This window comes from Dendronephthya gigantea, unplaced genomic scaffold (genome assembly GCF_004324835.1).
Source record: "Dendronephthya gigantea isolate DGI-Jeju-01 unplaced genomic scaffold, DenGig_1.0 000003F, whole genome shotgun sequence".
In the NCBI taxonomy this organism is placed as follows: Eukaryota; Metazoa; Cnidaria; class Anthozoa; order Malacalcyonacea; family Nephtheidae; genus Dendronephthya; species Dendronephthya gigantea.
This window is the reverse complement of record NW_021163013.1, coordinates 3,871,101-3,891,625: the sequence shown is the minus strand read 5'-3', so window position 1 is coordinate 3,891,625 and position 20,525 is coordinate 3,871,101. Positions and strand designations below refer to the sequence as shown.

General features: G+C 37.1%; 3 protein-coding genes across 3 annotated transcripts; 2 read left to right on the top strand and 1 right to left on the bottom strand.

Annotated features, from left to right (window-relative positions):
* The first annotated feature begins 6,886 nt into the window (after window positions 1-6,886).
* Window positions 6,887-8,770, top strand: LOC114540408 (carbonic anhydrase 12-like). The gene is made up of 5 exons (XM_028560601.1): window positions 6,887-7,138; window positions 7,384-7,476; window positions 8,031-8,094; window positions 8,216-8,373; window positions 8,741-8,770. Exons 1-5 carry the CDS (start codon window positions 6,971-6,973, stop codon window positions 8,768-8,770), a joined length of 513 nt encoding a protein of 170 aa, XP_028416402.1. The 5' UTR covers window positions 6,887-6,970.
* A 552-nt stretch (window positions 8,771-9,322) lies between these two features.
* On the bottom strand, window positions 9,323-12,597 carry LOC114542145. The gene is made up of 2 exons (XM_028561898.1): window positions 12,514-12,597; window positions 9,323-12,223 (listed from the first exon to the last, which is right to left on the bottom strand). The coding sequence occupies exon 2, from the start codon at window positions 12,193-12,195 to the stop codon at window positions 10,684-10,686; it is 1,512 nt and encodes a 503-aa protein (XP_028417699.1). The 5' UTR covers window positions 12,196-12,223; window positions 12,514-12,597; the 3' UTR covers window positions 9,323-10,683.
* Window positions 12,598-13,312: 715 nt separating this feature from the next.
* Window positions 13,313-15,955, top strand: LOC114541796 (zinc finger MYM-type protein 1-like). Its single transcript, XM_028561606.1, has 3 exons — window positions 13,313-14,204; window positions 14,339-14,547; window positions 14,668-15,955. The coding sequence occupies exons 1-3, from the start codon at window positions 13,465-13,467 to the stop codon at window positions 15,534-15,536; spliced, it is 1,818 nt and encodes a 605-aa protein (XP_028417407.1). The 5' UTR covers window positions 13,313-13,464; the 3' UTR covers window positions 15,537-15,955.
* The last annotated feature ends 4,570 nt before the right edge of the window (window positions 15,956-20,525 follow it).

Below are 20,525 nucleotides of genomic sequence, written 5' to 3'. Positions count from 1 at the left end.
ATTTACACGTTTGTTTCTGTAAAGAGCATCAAATTTGCATATGACATTGCATAAGGGTCAGTGGAAACCCTGCTCTTGAACGTGTCAAATGCGTGCCCCGCACGTGCAACGTAAATGCCATTTGCATGATCAGAGATCAATTGCCTTGTAGAATATGCTTTAGTATTGGAAAATCCGGAGATTATTTTCACCGGTAATTTGGTGGTAAGCGTGTCTTATGCGTGCTCCGCATGTGCGATACGCGTGGGTATTGCGTGATCAGATTTTAGTTCGTTCGAATTTTCGGACTATTTCGTAATGTAAAAGATTAGGTAAATAATACTTACTGGTTTTCAACTCTATAGTGAAATGTCGTTTATGCATATAATTTATTTATAAACAGAATATAAATGAGTGTGATATATACTTGGTTTTGTAAAACTTCAGTATTACTCGCTTGTTTGAAGTAGTCATTGTCATCATTGGCTTCATTGCTGATTTGTGTGCAATGAATATGTTCTCTCTTACCGTCCGCTCGTCGCGAAATTCTCGTTAGCCATTGTAACTTATGAAGTAAACGATTATTTGAAAATGCTAATTATTTTGATAGATATTGTATATATTTATTCAGCTCTCTGACTTTTAAAATGTTCACTGCACATGCCTTTTATTAACTACGTAATTTGACCTGCTCCGATAGCACTGAATCAGGTATACCGTGTAAACGTATACCGTGTAAACGAAATCCCTGAAATTATATTGTATGTATACATTGTATTCAAAATATACATTCTTTTCCGATCAAAGTGACAAAGCTGAGCATCCAAATTAACTTGTTTACAAGAACACACAAGCAATATTAATCCAGTGTACGTGGAAGTATATTTCGCCAACATCGACGTTTTAAGTAATAGATCCAGCACAGCTTCCTAAAGTTTGGTTCTAGATCTCCCGATTAGTGGAACTAGGAAGGTGTGCAGGAGGATGCAACAACACAACGGCGTCAGCGAGACAGCAAGTCAGCATCTCTTATTCCCACTCGACAAAACATGGAACCAAAACAATCATTTCACTGATTTTGTTATGCCGATGAATGAAGTCTTATTAATGGGAGTGCCAATCATGTGATGTAAAATATCTGCATGGTTGCTAGTTGGGCTATATTTCTTGAAATTCGCCCTTGCAAAAATAATTTGAATATCATTCGGTGTAAATTCCATATGCTAATCTATATTCATGCAAGCACTTTCGTCTGCAAATCTACTCCATTACTCCTTAAATTTACTTGCACCGACTGAAACAAAACAGAGGTTTGTAGTTTTTCACGATAACTACAGGCAAAAACACAACTTCCAGTCTTCTATAAGAGTGAGAAGACAGATTGCAAAAAACCTAAAGTATTTAGATTACACGATAAGTTGTATGCAATTATCATTCTGACGAATGCAAAAGAGGGCCTATATGCCGCAATCTTCATTCGTATTAAGTTTAGGGTGAAATTTAAGTCACGTTTGTACGTGTGTGCATACGTTCACATACCCTAGGGTAAGAATTGTATTCCACAAATTGCATAGTATAAATGTGCATAAAGAAAAAGAGGATGAAAACCTGTAGTATCTATAGGTTGCAACATACTGTAACCCCCTCACACACACCTCTTTTGATGTTAAGCGTCTATCTCCGTTACCGTTACTAAGAAGCTCTCGAGTTTACTTGCCGCTAGGAAAGCTATCAAACTAGCACTTACCGTCGCTGGGTAACGCGGTTAGCAAATTACTGGTCTCAATATAAAATATAAACAAGAACAGTGCCAGTAAAAGACGTATACTTATGTCTGGGCATGAAGTGTTCGTACATAGATTTGCGCGTTGAATACAAACGCGAGCAATGGATATTCAGTAGAAATATTGGCTCATATTATAGCCATTATGTATCCCCACAACGAAGTAGATAAAAGTATTTCAACATATTGTAAACTTCTATTGCCATGTAGTTTTTCTCTGCGGAGGATCGGGAAGTTTCGAGCTGTTTGGATCGACGCAAACCTGCTTAACATCTAAAGGTATGCTTTAAAACTTCCTAAAATTCGTTCATAAAACCGATTCATGACGGCAGTGAAGTGTGTGGCAATGTATCCGTGTAGCAATGGGAGGGATGGTACAGAGTTTTAAGCATTATTATCTCTACATCAGTAAATTAATATGTTTCTTTTTCTGGTAAATCGATCGGCAAATAAGGCATGCATGTATAAGGGTGTTGTGATTGCGTTGCTTCTTAATTAATAGGGAGTTTACGATCTAGTACGCAGTTAGCTCGACGTCTCTAGTTAATTATTTTGCTTAAAATGAGTTACAGGAAATTGATCATATTATGCATAGCTAATGTCTCGCGTGTGGAGTTTTTTTGTTTTGCAAGCGCGTCGTCGAGCTGGCCGCTAATTTTAATGCTTTTGCGGGAAGATTTTTGCGTCTCAATATTTAGTCATTTCCATCGAAAATGCAACATCTTCGTGTAAGTGCAGTGGTTTTTACGCAGTATAGTTCAAAAATAAATTAAAACAAACTTACACCTAAATTCATAGATTGCAAAACATCAATCAGTTGCGGATCCATGGAAGGCTGAATAAATACTAGCTCTAAATCGCATTGGTTTATTTTTTAAATCAGGCCTCCACTTTAAACATGATCAACAACTGACATCAATCAAAAACGTACGTCCGTTTTGATGGTTGTGTCGTGCGCATGCCTGCGTTTTCCGATTTGAATTTAATTTGTTAAATTGCGAACTGTCCAATGAACTCCGACTAGCCGTGTTGATAACCATTTTGGTAAAAATTTGCTATGTCTTGCAATTACATGAATATTGTTGGCGTGCAATGCAATTATAGTAGAAGTTACTTCAATATGGACAAAGGTTTTTCAATGTATCATCCAGACAATTCAGTTCTAAAGCTCGCCGCACACCAGAGCTAACGACCTCGTTAGTCCCAGTTAGCTCGGCCCGAAAACTATCGATTCACGTGAGAAACTTGGCTCTCGAGGCCAATTCCTCACGAAAAACTATCCGCACTCAAGAGTATATAACCTTGCTCAGCTAACAACCACGCGTGGTCTTTGTGCTCAGCTAATAACTCACAATAGCTCACATGTGCGGCGGGTTTAAACAATGCAGGCGAATGCGTTTAGTCGATGTTCGGAAAACGTTCAGAGGGTGATTATACTTATATTGCCTGTTTCAAACGCTGTGCCTCTCATGTGCAGCGACCGCAATAACACATCATTAGTCATATTGTTATACCCTCACCTCGTGCATAGTTACACCCTTACGCCGGCCAGATCCCCAAAACCGGCGGCACACTAGGAAGGGAATACACTAAAAAATGTTTGAAGATGCTCATCTCTCTATACATATTTAGAATTACATCAGCTTCTGACTTTGGAGCAATTGTAAAATGTGTATTACGGACTCGTCAGTTCGTAGCTGCTGCATGCTCTTCTTGTATTGATTATAGCTATAAAAAAGACAATAAAGTAAAGTTAAGTAAAGCGCTTATTTATAATTAGTTAAAGTTGGTTGCGCTTTTTGTTTTGTTATATTTTCATGGAATTTGTGCAGACTGAAGGCTCCCACTTGGCTAAAGGCTCTCGCTTAAGCCTGTTTTCCACTCATCGCAAAAACTAATTCGCAAATTCTCGGCAAGTAATTTCGTCCAATAACAATGACAGTGGACAGTTTATTTTAATTAGATGCAAACACTCGCAGCGAGCTTGCAAGTTGATTTTGCGATGAGTGAAAAAGACTTTAGGTGAGATTAGATGAGATTAATTAGAATAGTTCATAATCATCTTTCACCAATCCTGCAACTTTCCTCGTGATATTTCATTAAGGCTATGTCGTTTTCCAGCGTCGTTTTCCTCGTCCACACGAGCGTCGTTTTCCAGCGTCTTCAAAATCGTTTTTATCTGATTTATCGCTTTGACGCCTTGTCCACACGATCCCAGAAAAAATGCTCAATGAGTTGAATTAGCTTCAACTTTTGTTGTTTGAAATTCTCAAATAATGAATTGACACAAGGCAAATCACCTTTGGGCCGGTTGTTATAAAAAGGGAGTTAACTTTTCACTATAGTTAGTGGCAGAATTGACCAATCAGAATAATGTATTTTATAGTTAACTACGATTTAACTATTTAAAATGTATAGTTAAAAGTTTTATAGCTATAACAGGCCCCTGTTTGTTAAAGTAGGCTTTATTATATTCGTGGCATCATAAAATTCTAGTTTCTGCAAGATGCAATCTAATATGCAATGATTGTAGTCTATTACCTATTCTAAGATATATTGTTCAAAAATAGTCATCTTGCATGAGTCTATAAACTTAATATTGAGTTGTATCATAACTTTGCTGTTGCTAAAATGTCTCCGCGAGTAAGAACTTCATTGTGAAATATTGAATCTTCCAGTAGGGTGGCCTTGACCGCTTTGTACAACTAAATTTATAAGCCAGTATCTATACAAACATGAATCCTCATATAGTTACCATTGCATGTGGTTGCGCACAATACAACAACATGGCAACTATAGAGACGAGATCTTTCGCCGGTAGTGGGTGAATGCTGACTACGGGGCATCCCCAATTTTTGATCGACTCATATTTAAAGGTTGACTCAGCAGTTCAACTGTAAGTGCTTAGGTGGTGAGGCAGAAGGTGAGTCGAGTATTTGGTCAGATCTATATAGCTTAATTTCATCGGATATATGTCGTAGATCTCGTATCTCATTGTCAAGATGTGGTTTCCACAATGTTTACCGCAAAATACTGTTTCAATATTTACAATCAATATAGCCTAGTTTGGAATGAGTATATTATGAGAAAACGAATTTACTATTTTAGCTACGTTTGGAATTATGTGACACTCAATATTCGTTAAAATTAATATAGGACGTGATTGTAATTGTTTGCATGTTTCAAAAGATTTACTTCAGTGTTTCAGATACATTTTTGAAATGCATATTCAATCAAAGACTACAATTTTTATTATTGCATGCAATAAGTAGGCTTCAATTTTTATTTCTGCAGATTCACTGTGTATGAGATCATTGAGATATATATATAACTTTGATAATCCCTGCTTCGTAGTTTTGATATGTTTTGATATTATCGCAGTGTGGTCATTATCAAGGATAAGAATTTATGATATTTTCCTATTTATCAATGTAGGCAATGAGGAGCCCTTTACTCTTCAGCTATTTCTTGGCTGTCAGTTTGACCACTTTCACCGGTGAGTATTTTACATTTTGTACGGTAAAACATCAACGCTGCGACAGGCACGGCCACCATGGATGAACGCTCCACATGCAGCGCTAGCAGGATGCCCCCTCAGTGGTGGATCTAGGGGTGTGCAGAATAAATTACTACAACTTAAAATCCGAATCGCATTGGTAGATTTTAATGTAAAATAATATTTTTAAATCTATAACCAATAGCGTTGTTATTAAGGCGTTTTGAATTTAAAATTAAGCTGTGTAATTTATTCTACAAAACCCCCAGATCTGCCACTGGGGTGCCCTCGAACCCACCATTAATACTGCATAGTACAGAACAGGGTCCTTCGAGGTACAGAACGCTTTATTGGGAGAAGTGTGTATTCATATATTCGTGTTCGAATAAACGCGTAAACGCAGTAAAAAGAAATCGGACGTGTATAAAACGAATAATATTATATAAATTTATTTTATACACAAGCGCAGGATATGAGCTAATGTGCACTCTTATTGGCTCGCTACTAGAAAGATATTAGCTCGCATCGAACAACAGCAACCGACCCACGATCGAACCACAGCCTAAGCGTAGCCTAACGGCAACCGCAGTGTTTGGCAAAAATTCAATCACAAAACATCATGTTACTGTTGACTGTAGCCTAAGAGCTTTCCTCGTTCAGAGCTACTTCAAAAAACAAAATTTGCTAATTGCCTCTTTTTTGGACACCCACCCAGCCCTTGCATTTAGGGGCTGTTTACATGAGCCCGGTTACCCGAGATTCAACGAAGCGTGAGAGGACTTTGAGGTATTAAAATAAGTCTTTATGACACCAAACAAGCACATGCTATTGTTGTGGTGATTATACGACTGCCAGGATCATGTTATCTGCTCATTTCAATACCTCAAGATCTTCTCACGCTTCGTTGAATCTCGGGTAACCGGGCTCATGTAAACAGCCCCTTAATCCTGCAATCAGTTTCATTATACTGTCATTATTATTTCAATTTTAGAAAGCGCCAAAATTGACTGGAGTTTCCATGGAAAGAATGGTGAGTCTCGACCCCAATTTGACAACTCAAACATCGGTTCACTATTTCTGCACATTTATTTATACCTATATCCATCTTTTTTTAAAATATACTACATAATGATCTTTTGATTATTATATTTTATGAAGCTGATTCCATCTATATTCCCGTTACTGTTCATAAAGCTGATTCCCATGCATCGGGAGGTGGCATGCGAAATTTTGTCACTACATCGACGATTGCTTCAGGATTATACTTACACGACTACCGTCATAGGCTATACGTTACACTGGACAGGAGGAACTTGGGACCATGTTCGGATTCGTCTGGTTTCCTCGTGTAAACACGTAGAACCGGTCAAACTTTCTTCTCTTTCGAGCACGGTTCCAAATTCATCCGGTGCCGTGTGAACGCCTTAAGGTGGCATTGAAAGACTGAAGACGCGTGTGTAAATAAAATTTTCAGCTGATTATTTGCATGATACTGCTTCCTCTTTCTCGATGGCACTCCTGATTCAATTTAAATTAAAATATTTTTCTATTTTTCTTTAAGGTCCTTCTCATTGGTCGAGATCCTTCCCTCTATGCAGCAACAAGCGTCAATCCCCATCAACATCCCCCTCTACAAGAAAGACTTTAGACCTTCCCTCAGATCCTCTTTGAAGTTTTCCCATTACACATGCCCATGTCGCGGAGACTTCACAATGCAAAATGATGGCAAGACTTTCAAGATTGATCTAAGAAATGCATTGGCTTCGTTAACCTTGAACCGTGCGAGACGTTATTTGTTAGATCATCTGCACTTTCACTGGGGAAGTAGCAATGAGATTGGTTCTGAACACCAGTTTGAAGGAAGAAGCTTTCCCGCTGAGGTAAGGCAAGACCGCGAAAAAGTATAAATCCTTTCATTAATCAAGCAAATGATTTTGGAAACAATTCATATTCTGAAGCATGTCTAATACCTCGTATATTTCGTCAATTTGTCTGCTGTAAATTATATGAACGCTCATCCTTTATTTATAATTCACTCTCGTATAAATATAAGCTACACTTGACGCGTTTTTATCATTTTATCTTTGGTAATAATGTTTCATACCAGTACTTTGTGTTCCTACAGCTTCACTTTGTACACTATAACATAAAGTTTCAAAATTTATCTGTCGCTATTGATCAACCTAAAGCTCTCGCTGTTCTTGGAGTTATGATCGAGGTTTGTAATTTTTTTTAATTTACCTTGTTTACGACATTGATAAGTATAAACTAATTATTCAATATGGGTTGTCTTTCCAAAACCCTTGTTTGTTCTGTTTCTCCTCAATTGTTCGCTGGAATAAAACTGAGCAAAACTAGAGGGTTTCGCTCAAATATATATTGCCCGTGCCTCAAAAAGCTATATTTTAGCCTAACCAAGCATAATATGGCAATTAATTTATTCCTTAACTTCCACTTCGCGTTTCATTATTGGGGTTGTGAATAGAAGAAATGTCAACATATGATAATTATACGCGTTAACCTAAAGTATGACTGACTAACTGTAAACCCGACTAGAGGTACTAGGTTGGATATGATAAATCCTTATAATAAACAAGCACTCATCTTTTAATACTGCATATATTGGCCCAGCTGTTAAAGGGCTTTTAATTTTCCAAAGTCTTTTTTAGACGTAATGTCAAATTAAGGCATGCTATCATTACCCCTCGATTTGCTATACGCAATAAATAAAGGAAACTGCATTCATCTTTTTTGCCTTTTACCTTGGTTTAGGTTGGACGACGGAATCCAGTATTTGACAACTTTTTAAAGTACATTCACAGAGTAAAGAATATAGGTAAAAAGAATAACGTAAACTGAACCAAACCAATGATTAAATATTACCTCTAGTTTATCAGTTAAAAATGCATGCCCGCATTCATTCTTTCCGTATATCAAACTTCTTCCCTATACTATAGGTACAAAATTTAGGTTTCCGTCATTCGACGTAAAAAACCTGCTACCAAAGGACACTGAGAGGTTCTACCGTTATGAAGGTTCACTAACAACACCGCCATGTTTTGATAACGTTACCTGGACAGTTCTGTACACTCCTATTGAAATATCACAACAACAGGTAATACAATCATACTATTTGTACATTTTATACATATTTCTAGTTTATTCCGGTCACTTCCCGATTGTGCGAAACGCGTTTAATGATTCTCGTTATTTACACTGCAAAATTAAATAGCTCAGTTTGGGTTTTTTTCGCCAGATGTAAAATGCCAAAAAGATATAATATCCCTCGCGGTGGTATCATCTATTCTGACGAGGTTCTGACGAAAGGTCGAAGCGTCGAGAAGTTTTTAAGGCAGTTTTTAAACCACATTTGAAGTTGATCAGAAAAATAAATGAAAAATATGAAAGTATACGCTGTCTGCTACTCCAAATTTTGGGCTCCATGCATGCACAGGATCAGCGATCAAAATTCATTCATATAGTTGGTACGTGGTACGCAGGGTTCTTATTAATCAACCCATCCAGTTGTTATTTACTAAGATAACACCCAGCATTTCTCCGCATGTGAAGTCTACAAATTTCGAAGCTCTATATTTTATATAACTGTAACAAAATTTATTTTATTTATTTATTTATTTATTTATAAAATTATTTTATTCATTAATTTATCTATTTATTTATTGATTGATAAAGATTCCGAGCACTGAAAGATGGTCAGGGGAAGGCTTTAGTGAACAACTTCCGCCCAGTTCAGGATCTGCATGGGCGTAGTGTATCTAGTAGTTTTCGATTATGTAAAATACACGCGCACTAAAACTTAGTCTGGACAAGGCCTATACTGTAAGGAAAAGGTTTATGTGGCCGCTTTGTTATAGAATACCACAGGAAAGGCCCGTAATACAACTTGTGTCGTAACCGCGTAAATATCAGGTTTAGGGTATGCTCTTATACTGTACATACTATTTATAGTATGAGTGACCTCTCCCTCAATCGGATTCAAAATCAGATCAAGCCAACACAGAAAGGTGTAGTACAACTTGTAGTAGAAATGAGTAACTCTATATCTTAATTTAATACGATATTTAGCAATTTGTTGACAAATATATATATAAGACTATATAAAGTCTACCATAATTTGCTGATATAAAGTACCTCAAACATGAATAATGTAAAGCTAGATTACGTATTATACTATTTCTGGCACATAGTATCACAGACATATAATTTTTGACAATATATATTTGACTAAAATTTACTATAATGTCTACTATAATTTGCTAATATAAAGTAACTCAACATATTACCAATAACAATAATAAAAAAACATATAGTGACTGCTTGGGCTGCCTGTGCTATGAATTCGTCAAAATTTCTCAAAGTTAAATCTACGCGAACAGAAGGGCAGTATTTCCGGGAAATTATTGCTATATTGCTATTGCAACAACGTGATGAAAAGCTTCGCTTGTTCGCTGTATCGCAGCGACAAATTTTCAAGACTCCTGCTCCCCAAGAAACAATTAAATATTGAAACATCCCATAATGTCGCTGGGAGGTAAGAATTTGGAATCGACCGATATACAAATTTGCACGCTTTAGTGAAGGAATAATTGTATATTCCAAGTGCGTTATGACTTATGTAAACAGTGAAATAGTGATTTGATCTTATGACATTGTGGTTTTAAGGTTTTCCAACTGTTCTACCTTACATGGCATGATGCAACTAGACAAACCACTCACTACTTATTTTACTTGTCATTATCCAGTGGCGTGGTGGAAGGATAATTGAGAGCTGTTTATACATATATTCAGTTCTGCCAACGGATTTCTTTTATAAGTCCAATAGCTTACAATAAAGATCTGTTGGGCAGAACAGAATTATGTATAAATCAAACACCGCCTTCTAACTACTCCCCTGACAGGCTGTCATTATAAAAAATAAACAGAAGTTCAAAATCAAGCTGGAATATGTCAGGGAAGGGAAAGGAGGCAGGCAATTGTGGTCACTCTGGTGAAGTAAAGGCTTCAGATAAAATGTGTTTCTTAATTGAGAAGTACCGGTACCCCTCAGCAATTATGGTCAGTTGTATAGGCCTAATGTCTGAATAATCAATCTAAGCTTTAAATGTCCTGTAATGTTGTTTTTGTGTAACAAATACCCTGTGAAATTCATCATATGATATAGGGAAATTAGTACCTTCCTCAGCCAAAACTAGATAGGATATGGGCCACCTGAATTTAAGGCCTTTATTTTTTTACTCTACTAATATAAGGCAGAGGGATAGCAAATTGCATGTGAAGTGAAGGCCTTTGTTAATGGACTGAAAGTCTCCAGTAATAAAAGTACATTTGGTATGCATATACGCACTAATAATAACATGCTGTTGATCACTATGCAGAATTTTAAGAATATAATTCAAATAATTTTTCAGGGAAGCTGGCTTAGAATATTCTTGACGATCCTCATTAGAATTGGTAAAAAAATAAGAGCAATAAATAAAAATGAAACTATAGAAAGAAGACCCATGCTACAATTCTGATAAATGATACAATAACTCTCAAGGGTAGGAATGTCTTCCTGCACTCTACTTGTATCTAACCTCCAAATCCATGGCTTGTGTGGTTCATGGGACCTACCACTAAGATGGGCTTGCCTCCAAGATGAACCAAAAGTTTTGGCAAGATACTGCTCAGGATTACTATGTGTTTTGTAATTCAGTCCATTGATAGTAATGTTTGTTGGCACAGTCCTACCCCCTTCATAAGCGTACATATCAACATAACCTATTGAATTCCATTCAGGTTTACTGATAGGTATAAAACCTCTCATTTGATCCAGTACTTTTTGGCTAAATAGGTCATTATTCAACAGGTTAGGGATATGGGTTTTCAAAGGAAAAAGGGGCATTATTCTTCTAAGTTGATATATAAGAGGCGTAGCATAGCGTTTCTTTTGCATCACTTTTTGTAGCCTGTAAAAACCCAGAGAATCTGTGTAATCTGTAGGAGTTAGATCAATATCAACGTCTCTTGTCCATGGAATAATGTTTTTAGATCTCACAGCACCTAACAAGGTGCCACGACAAAGACGGTAGTCTATCCCAACTTCATTAAGCCCATTAACTGCATCAATTAAGTATTGATTTAGAGCAACATCACAACAGAATAGTGAAAGTTGCCTTGAAATGGGATTATCAATTTCTTTCTGTGGCTTATTTGGGCAATAATATTCCCTTCTTGTACACATGGTCCAAGTAATAGAGTCCTTGCGAATAACCCTTAGTATGTTGTGATGGTATCCCAAAAGTCCATAGTCCAGATAAATCTCTTTTGTTTCCATGGCTCCTCTATCAGCAACTAATTGCTCATCAATAAAAGTACAATTCAATGAAGTAGCAAATTTGAGGGTGCCTTTAGATCTGAGAAAGAAGTCAACTAATGTAGCTTCCCCATGGGATGGTCTAAACCCAAGTTTATCAAACACATTTCGTCGAATCAGGAATGGTGCTTCCACAATATTGCATTTAAAGAACGATATATTTTGTGTAGCCATTTGCCTTGTTTGTATTTGACCCCCTTCGTTTATAACCATACTCCAGTGTTTGGTCAAAAACCCACATGATTCAATGGTGTTGTTTATAGAGTTTACAGAATGGCCAGCACAAGTAGCCCCATCAAAATCACTCCAAGATTCAAGAATATCTTCAAGATGGTTGACACTATAACAGGACTTTCTTCCACACGAGCTACAAGCGGTTTTTCTCGGTAAAACAAGAATGTATTTTTCTTTACCACGTGCTTGACTTTTTCGTTGGTGAATTCCTACAATTTCCACATTGGAATATAGATCTTTGTCCGCAAGATTCCTCTCCAAATGGCAATTGATTTGACACGAAAACGACTGAATCCCTTCTGTAATCGTAAAACCACACGGGTCCATAAACTCATTGAATAGAATTAGAAGTGTACTAAGAAGAGATGTCAAAATTAGAAAGAACTGCGAACATTTGCCTCGCTTTAAACAACATAAGCGAGACGCCATTTATATTTAAGGTTGTTTGTCTATGCTGCTATAGCCTTAATAGCAGTTTAATATCATGATAGTAATCTCCATATATTGGGCCGATATATTAACTGTGCGGAATGAAAGCAGCTATTGAGCCAATTATCTCATCGTAGTGACTGAACTCAAGGACATCGCCTTGAATATCAAAGAAAAGATTAATCTAAAAACGCTATTTATTTCACCACATCTTACATGATTTCATCCCAAATGTAGTAAACGGGCAGTAATGTTTGGTATGGCACTCGGAAGCTTCCACATTTGGCATATCCTTTTCGATATTACATTAACAGAAAATTGCGACACGACGAGTGTCCTATGTAAACTAATTTGCATTTTACCCATAAAGGCCATAAAGGCCATAATAGCCTTCACACATAATGGCCTCCAAGTAAAAGAACAAAACTTAAAATCGCCTTCGCTATTGATCTTGCCCACTGTTTGCCGACCTTTTAATAAAGCTTTGATGATCGAAATACTTCAGTATCTTTACATTTTTTCGCATGGTTGAACTGCCCATAGTTATCATCCCACTGTATAACTATCAACTGCCTGATGATATTGATATTAAGTGATAGCGGAAAAAATCCGGACCCTACAGGAAAATTTATATCAAGAATACGAAACAGAAAATATAGTAGATGTGCATAATTAGTAAGAAACGTTCTCTCGTTGAAACTTGCAATTATTTTTATTTATTACAAGCTTGCGGCTATCAACCCTTGTCAATGCGCTATTTGCTTGTAAATATTCTCAGAGGCGTAGCTAGGGCTGGGGCCGGGGGGCCTGGCCCCCCCTGGCGAAATTTTGGGCCCCCCCTGATAAAATGTATTGGATGAAAAAGAATCCCTGATCTCGATTAGTCGATTGCATAAATTTATGCTGCCAATATTGCGAAAATTTTAAAGAGTATATGCTTTATTGCACGCGGTATTGTAAATCACAAAATCTTGCTCGCTTAGTTGCAAAAACGCGCTGAAGCACATACCTTTTTTACCGTAATTATTTCTTCAAAATATTAAATGAGGGTTATATGAAGTCTATGCAGATTCGTTTATCTGCCAGTGAATTTTTAACGCGGGCTCAGTTTGACAAAATATTTTATTCCAAATTTGTAAAATCTAAATTGCAAATCAACTACAAAATATGCATACTTTATCACAATCTTCATCACAAAGTGGATCAAGTTCTCAGCAATTTCGTGAACAGTCAAGGCCTTTATTACCACACTACCCGAAAAAAAGGCAAGGGAGTCGAGAAAGATCTTTCCAAAGTTCATGGTACAAGGTTTTTTCTTGGCTGGAGTATTTCAAAGATGTAGATTCATGTTTTTGCTATCCTTGTCAAATGTTTGCAAAAGATTCGACTAAAGAAAAAACATTCATAACAAATGGATTCTCTAACTGGAAAACAGCAATGGAAAGTGGGAAAGGATTTAAAAAACATGAACAGTCAGAGGTTCATATGCGAGCAGTGGCATCTTGGAAAGAGAAAGAATTCCGTGAGAAACGTGGTCAGACAGTACGAAACCTCATCCAAGTCAAGCCAGAACACAAAATATGGCTGAAAACAGTATTCAACACTACCAAATACCTTGTTGCTAATGGTCTAAGCTTTCGTGGACACGAAGAAAATTCAAATTTGGAAGAGGGCCCGTCAGGAGGGTTGTATTTAAATACATTTACTGATCTTATCTTTCCACAAGATCCACATTTGCAACAAATAGCGAAGAATCTTCCAACCAATGCAAAATATACTTCACCAGAAATACAAAATGATGTGATTGAAACCCTAGCAGAAATTGTGAGAGAGACAGTAGCCAATGAGTGCAAGGAGGCAGAGTTATTCACTTTAATGATGGATGGGACTACTGACAGCTGCCAAAGGTACAGTATCAAATTTAAGTTGATTAATTCCTATAGTAGTCTTTATTGTATCAAATAATATTTAGGAATTCATTTGGTTACAGTGCAGTTATCACCATTGACTGTAATTCTAATCATATCCCAACAATATTTAGTGAGATGGAGGGTGTTGCATTGAGATACTGGAACAAAAGCAAAGGAGGTATTGTGGAACATGTAGTTGATGTCAAGTTGGCAGAAGACCGGTCTGCAAAAGGTCTTCTGGACATTGCTACAACAACTCTGGAGGATAAGCATGGAATATCAATGGATGGACTAGTTTCCAATACCTTTGATGGAGCTAGTGTCATGTCGGGGACAAAAGGTGAGAAAAAATGCAGGCTCATGCGGCATATATCATAAAGTTTGGTGTTAATGAGATATTGAAAATTGAAATGTATAGATAAGGAGGTTATTCATTTTATTGCACTTATATTTTTATCAGGTGGTTTGCAACAGTTAATTCAAGAACATTGTGGGCGTAATATTCCATATATCCATTGTCTGAACCATCGGCTTGCTTTAGTGATAAAAAGCACTTTGTCAAACATTCTAGAGATGGATGATTTCTTTCAACTGAATCAAGATTTATACATTTTCTTCAGAATCTCTCAGATTCATAAGCTCTATGAAGGCGATTCTTTGAAAAAGTTGATAACTACAAGGTGGGATGGACATTTATCAAGCCTGAAAGTTATTTCAAAATGCATTGATGATGTACATGCCACACTAGAAAAATGTTCAGTTTCAAAGTCAGTAGATTCAGAATATCGTTCCAAAGCTAAGGGTTATTTGTCAGCCTTAAAGCAACCTGTTAACATCTTTCTCATACCATTCATGATGGATGTTTTATCTCTTCTTGACATCCTCAACAAGACTTTCCAGAAGCCTGATTGTGACTTACAAACATCACTTATCATACTGAAATCCATTAGAGAAAAGCTAAATAGTCTGCGTCATGAGTACACCATAGACAAAATTGCAAATGTCATATATCCTGAGTGCGCTGCTATGACAGAGATTGAACCTGGTGTTGCTAGTAAGAGAAAAAGAACCACTCCAGAAAGGCTTCAGGACTCGGTAATTACAGATAAGTTACCAATATTTCGGGATATGAACAACAACGTGGAAGGCTTACGTGCATTGGCAGTCGAGGTACTTGACAATCTAGAAGCTGAATTCAAGAACCGTTTCAGTGAGTTCAACACAGATCTGTTTGGTTGTCCTTCACAATCCTGGAACCATCAAATGCCCAGTTTCTTGATGCTAATGAACTTAGGCCTCTTCTGGACTTTATCAAAACCATTCCAGTAATTAGTCAGAAAGTTGAAGATTTCTCCTTTCATAAACTGAAAAGTGAATGTGATGTGTTTCGCAGTGTTATACAGCATTTTAATGCCAGTCAAGATAGTTTGGCTGAGCTTGAATTCCAGAAGAAAAAAGTTGAAAATGAAGCAAAAGGCAAGAAGACTAAACAGGAAAATGTGAACAGAATGACACGGACGACAACATTTGTATCAACATTGCATGGTGCTGAAATTTTGCAGCAAATGTATTTGGTTGCTGTAACTGCTGGGTATTCCAGCTCTGTGGTAGAATGTGTTTTTTCTGCCCTGAATAGGGTTGATACATGTCATCGAAGGCGAATGACACCATACAGAAAGTCAGGACTGACATTATTGCATTTTGAGAATGCCATCACTAGAGCAATTTCATTTGAACAGTTCTTGATGAAGTGGAACTCTAAACCTAGACGATTAGCTGTGCCTGTGTAAATAGCAGGTGTTCAATTGACAGTTAATGAGTTAAAGTTCTAAGTAATTTTCATGCTCAAATGTATATATATATATATATATATATATATATATATATATATATATATATATATATATATATATATTCTCCTTAATCTTATATCAGAGCGGAAAGTTGTTAAATCACATTTGTCCAACCATTATATCATTAATATTATACACAGAAGTGCACAAAATGTGCTTTGTATCTTTAGTGGCTTGGCCCCTCCTAGGTTTTCTATGGCCCCCCTTGACCAAAAATCCTAGCTACGCCTCTGAATATTCTGCTTTATAGTTGGCACATCATATGTATGTAGTTTCATATTTCATTGTTGGCGTCTTTTCACATTTGCATTCTACCCGTTGAAGGCTATATAGACTGATATTGATAGCCGAAAGCTGGTAATAAATTAATATTTCAACCATGGAGAGAACGTTAACAATATCTTGAACAAAATTTATTGGTATATTACACGTCAATTCATCAACTATCCGAATAGCGGTTTTTATCTATTCGTTGGGAGAACACGACCAAAATATATTTTTAGATTTTGCGAATTGCAGAAATATAACCAAGGTAAAAAATTCGATTGCTAGAGAACGTTTCTAAACTGCTGAGGCCGGTTGTTCGAAAGGCGTTTAGCTTAACCGGTAGATAAGTTAAAGCTGGAAAGCAAAATTATCTATTTATTGAACAACTGAGTTGAAATATTTCGATGTAAATAGTTTAATTTTCAGATAAACGCCTTTGGGACAACCGGCCTCTGCTGCCTCTGTCGATCGAGAGAGGTCGGCAAATATTGGTCGAATCCCGACAAAGCATGTGCTTGTTTGGTTTCACAAAGACTTTTTTTTAAACTTCAAAATATCTTACGCTTCGTTGAATCCCGGGTAACCGGGCTCATGTAATCACACCATCAGTTTAAGTTGTTCATCTCTGTTCCCATAACTTTTTCATTGGGCAGATCATATTAAACTGGTCATGCTATCATACTTTTGATGGTTAAACTCCCTCTGACATGGCTAGTTTTTATGTCATGATGTCACCTACACATGTTCCTAGTCTGCATTCCGGGGGGAATTTGGGATATTCTGTCATTGCTGTCGTAAAGACTGACAAGAACCGCACTCAGACTAGAACCAGGCAGTGCCAGTGGCGTGTAAACTACAGGGTGTCCCAAAAAAAACGAAAAGTATTGAAATCACCCATAACAATGCAATTGTTAGAGTTTGAATGCCTAAGCACTCTGTTGGGACCCACAGGTGTATAAATGTTTACCATACTCATTTTTATGCATGCATATGATGCAGTAAAATTTGCTTGTTCGCAAAAATGATATTTATTAACAATATTTACAATTTACAAATATGGATAACATTATTTAAATGTGCATCTCAAGGACCTTGACCTTCGACATGTCCCCTTTCTCTAGCAACACAAAGCATTTAGCATTTTAAAAGTTGCATTAAATCCCCACGGGCTGAAATTCGTGAACACGGCACTCAAATTTTAACAATGAATGACAAATAATTATATAGTGGGGATATTCATATAAACAAGACGCCTGTTCTGGCGTTAACTCCGGCGCACGTGCCAGTCTTCAATATAGAGCTTCTGAACATAAACAATACAGTTCATATTCGCATTTAGATGCCTTGCGAACCTAAATGTTCGATCGCGAAATTCAGAAGCACATCGTACTTTAAAAAGTATAGAAGTTAAATCGTTCAAGAATGTAAATAAACGGTATGATACATTCGCTTTGTCTTACACTTTGCATTTGGAATTCGCGCTTATATAGTTATAGCGCCCATACACGACCACATCATCTTGTTAAACGGCGAAATAGCAGCGATATTACTAAAATAGGACCAGAATCTACACGTATTAAATATATTCTTACCCCAATTCAGTCTAAACTTAATCGAAAAGCATGAAAAGAACGGTTTATTTGTTCCTCTTGGAGGAATTGCCGTATCATGCGAGCGAAATCGAATCGCGCATCGGGAAATTAGCCAAAACCACAACTCTTGAGACAAGACTGGACATAGATAAATCCAATCACATACACATTTTAAATACTAGTTTCGCGCCATTACAGACTTGCGACGACGAAATAAAAAAAAAAAATAAAAAAAAAAAAAAAAAAAAAAACAAAATAAAAAAACACAAAACAAAACAAAAAAAACAAAACCGAGGCGAATTTTCAACTCCGTCGCTGACGCCGGAGTAATTATTCAGTTCTGCCCGACGGATTTGGGATTTCTTTTATAAGCGCAATACCTATGAATCGTCGGGGCCGTATGGGGAATAGCCCAGTAATATATATTAGATTAGAACCACAACAGTAACTTCTTCTTTCTTATAGAAATGTATTAAAACTGTGTCTCCGGCTCGTGCTGTTGCCACACTGACTTCAACTAATGACTAATCTCTTATCACCGTTTCCGAGTGTCAAGTGTCCAATAATTAAGCAATGTTCATATTGTTTCAAAATGTTTCCTTGTTTAGCTGTGAAACGCCCGTGCATAATTGTTTGTATATAACATGTTTGATTTCTAAATAAAGATTATGGACAACATTTCTAGTCTGAACGGTAAATTTGATTGTTCTGTACCGGAACTTCAATTTTTATGACTAGAATATCTATTTACATTTTGAATCTTATCGTAGTCAAAGGTAGGCAGACTGTGCTCGACCTTTTTTTTCAACGACAATGCGGCTTTTCTGATACTCGGCAGGTAATATAAACGATCTTCTATTAGTTGTATATGTAGTCCCACGCCGAAGTTCGTGTTAATAAGAAGACCGGTAAATTATATGCATAATTGAGATGAGATATTCAGTGTCGTATTCTCGCCTGTCAGCCTTTCTTCAGTGAAGCACTCCTAATCAAACATAACAAACCTTTCTATTACATCTACGCTTTCTGTCTTTCTTTTTCTTTAATCAATACTCTAACTAACATGGCTGTAAATATAGCATATATATTTTATTACTAACATTATCTAGTTTTTCCTTGCTTAGATTAACACACCTTCTGCCCACACTGGATTAACAGGCGCGCTTCCTCTCTGTGTTGCATATAGCATTGTAAAGTATTGCATTTCATTCTGTCTGAAGATGACTTTGAAATAAAGTCGAAAATTTCAGGCAGCTGCGTAATGTGTTGCGCTCATCGATTATCTTCTGCCGCAGCTCCTCGATATTCGCAGGTGGTCTGGAAAACACTTTATCCTTCAGATAACCCCACATAAAAAAATCGCAGAGTTTAAGGTGAGTTAGGGGGCCACGTACTCCACATTATGACCCAAACCTACGACACGATTCGCACCAAACGTTTCGTTTAGACGATCGATATCTGACCTCCAAAAGGCGATGTGCAGGAGCGCCGTCTTGCGCCCACCACAGGCCCCGAAACGTTCCCTCCCAATACTGGTTGTTGAAATGGTTTGCCAGTTGTGGAACGGCAAAGTCATTCAGCATACAAAGATAGGCGCAGCCGTCTACATTTGCATAAAAAAATAGGTCCCAATTAAATTAAACCCTCACCGCAAACTCCTGCTCAGTTCACTCGATCTGTCAAAGTTAAACGCCAAAAGGATTTCCTTTCGGTGCATACTCACGTACATTATGCGTGTTTACTTGCCCGTTCATTTCAAATCCCGCTTCGTCTCCAAAAAAGAATCGCTGCAAAAAGTTTTCGTTTTGGCTGCACTCCGAACAGCGCAGGCGACGTGGCCAGTCGTTTTCCGTCAGCTCGTGTCGTACATGCATGCGGTAAGGATGCCAGCGCAAGTCCAGTCTTGTTATCCTGTTGAATGTTGTTTGCGAAACTGCGATGGGATTCTGACGATAACTCACATGTGGGTTTTGCTCTAGCAGCTCTGTTACTCCGTCAATATTTTCCTCACTTCTTTCTCTTCTACTTCTGCCTGAATTGCCCTCGTTTCTTTAAGGCTTGTTCCCGTGTTTTGATATTTTCTCACGTTATCCAAAATTGTGTTTCGTGCAGGAGGATTCCTTTCGGCAACTCTTATTCTGAATGCGTTTTGCACTTCTCTTACATTTTGTGTCAGGATAACATTTGTTACAACAAATACTCGTTATTCTGTTGTTAGTTGCACCATTTTGTATTTGATGAAGTGACATGACTGATTAAAAAAACTCGTAGAGTTTCAGGCAAATTTCTACAGTTTTATTAATTCTCGATTAGAATGCATTTTAACTCCCAAAGGAAACAAACTTTATGTTTTAGGTTAATTAATAGTTCCACTTATTTAGATATGCTTCATGTACCCATGAGATATTTTAGGCAACTTCTATCACAAATTTGAATTTCAAAGGTCAAAGGTGTCAGTTTTTTTACTCACCCTGTATTGGAGTAATGTGAAACCTTCAAATACCAACTGGGCAAACTACAGTCGCATGGACACCAAGGTCACATCATTCCACCAATCAGCACGTTTCAAGAGTTGCTGACGAGAGACTTTTTTGGTATTAAAAGTA

Bases quoted from the DNA above. Each gene is read 5' to 3' on its own strand.
- LOC114542145 (XM_028561898.1), bottom strand. From the start codon at position 12,195: ATGGACCCGTGTGGTTTTACGATTACAGAAGGGATTCAGTCGTTTTCG.
- LOC114541796 (XM_028561606.1), top strand. From the start codon at position 13,465: ATGCATACTTTATCACAATCTTCATCACAAAGTGGATCAAGTTCTCAG. The intron at 14,205-14,338 runs GTACAGTATCAA...AACAATATTTAG, and splicing joins ACTACTGACAGCTGCCAAAG to TGAGATGGAGGGTGTTGCAT. The intron at 14,548-14,667 runs GTGAGAAAAAAT...TATTTTTATCAG, and splicing joins TGTCATGTCGGGGACAAAAG to GTGGTTTGCAACAGTTAATT.
- LOC114540408 (XM_028560601.1), top strand. From the start codon at position 6,971: ATGCAAAATGATGGCAAGACTTTCAAGATTGATCTAAGAAATGCATTG. The intron at 7,139-7,383 runs GTAAGGCAAGAC...GTGTTCCTACAG, and splicing joins GAAGAAGCTTTCCCGCTGAG to CTTCACTTTGTACACTATAA. The intron at 8,374-8,740 runs GTAATACAATCA...TCATTCATATAG, and splicing joins TTGAAATATCACAACAACAG to TTGGTACGTGGTACGCAGGG.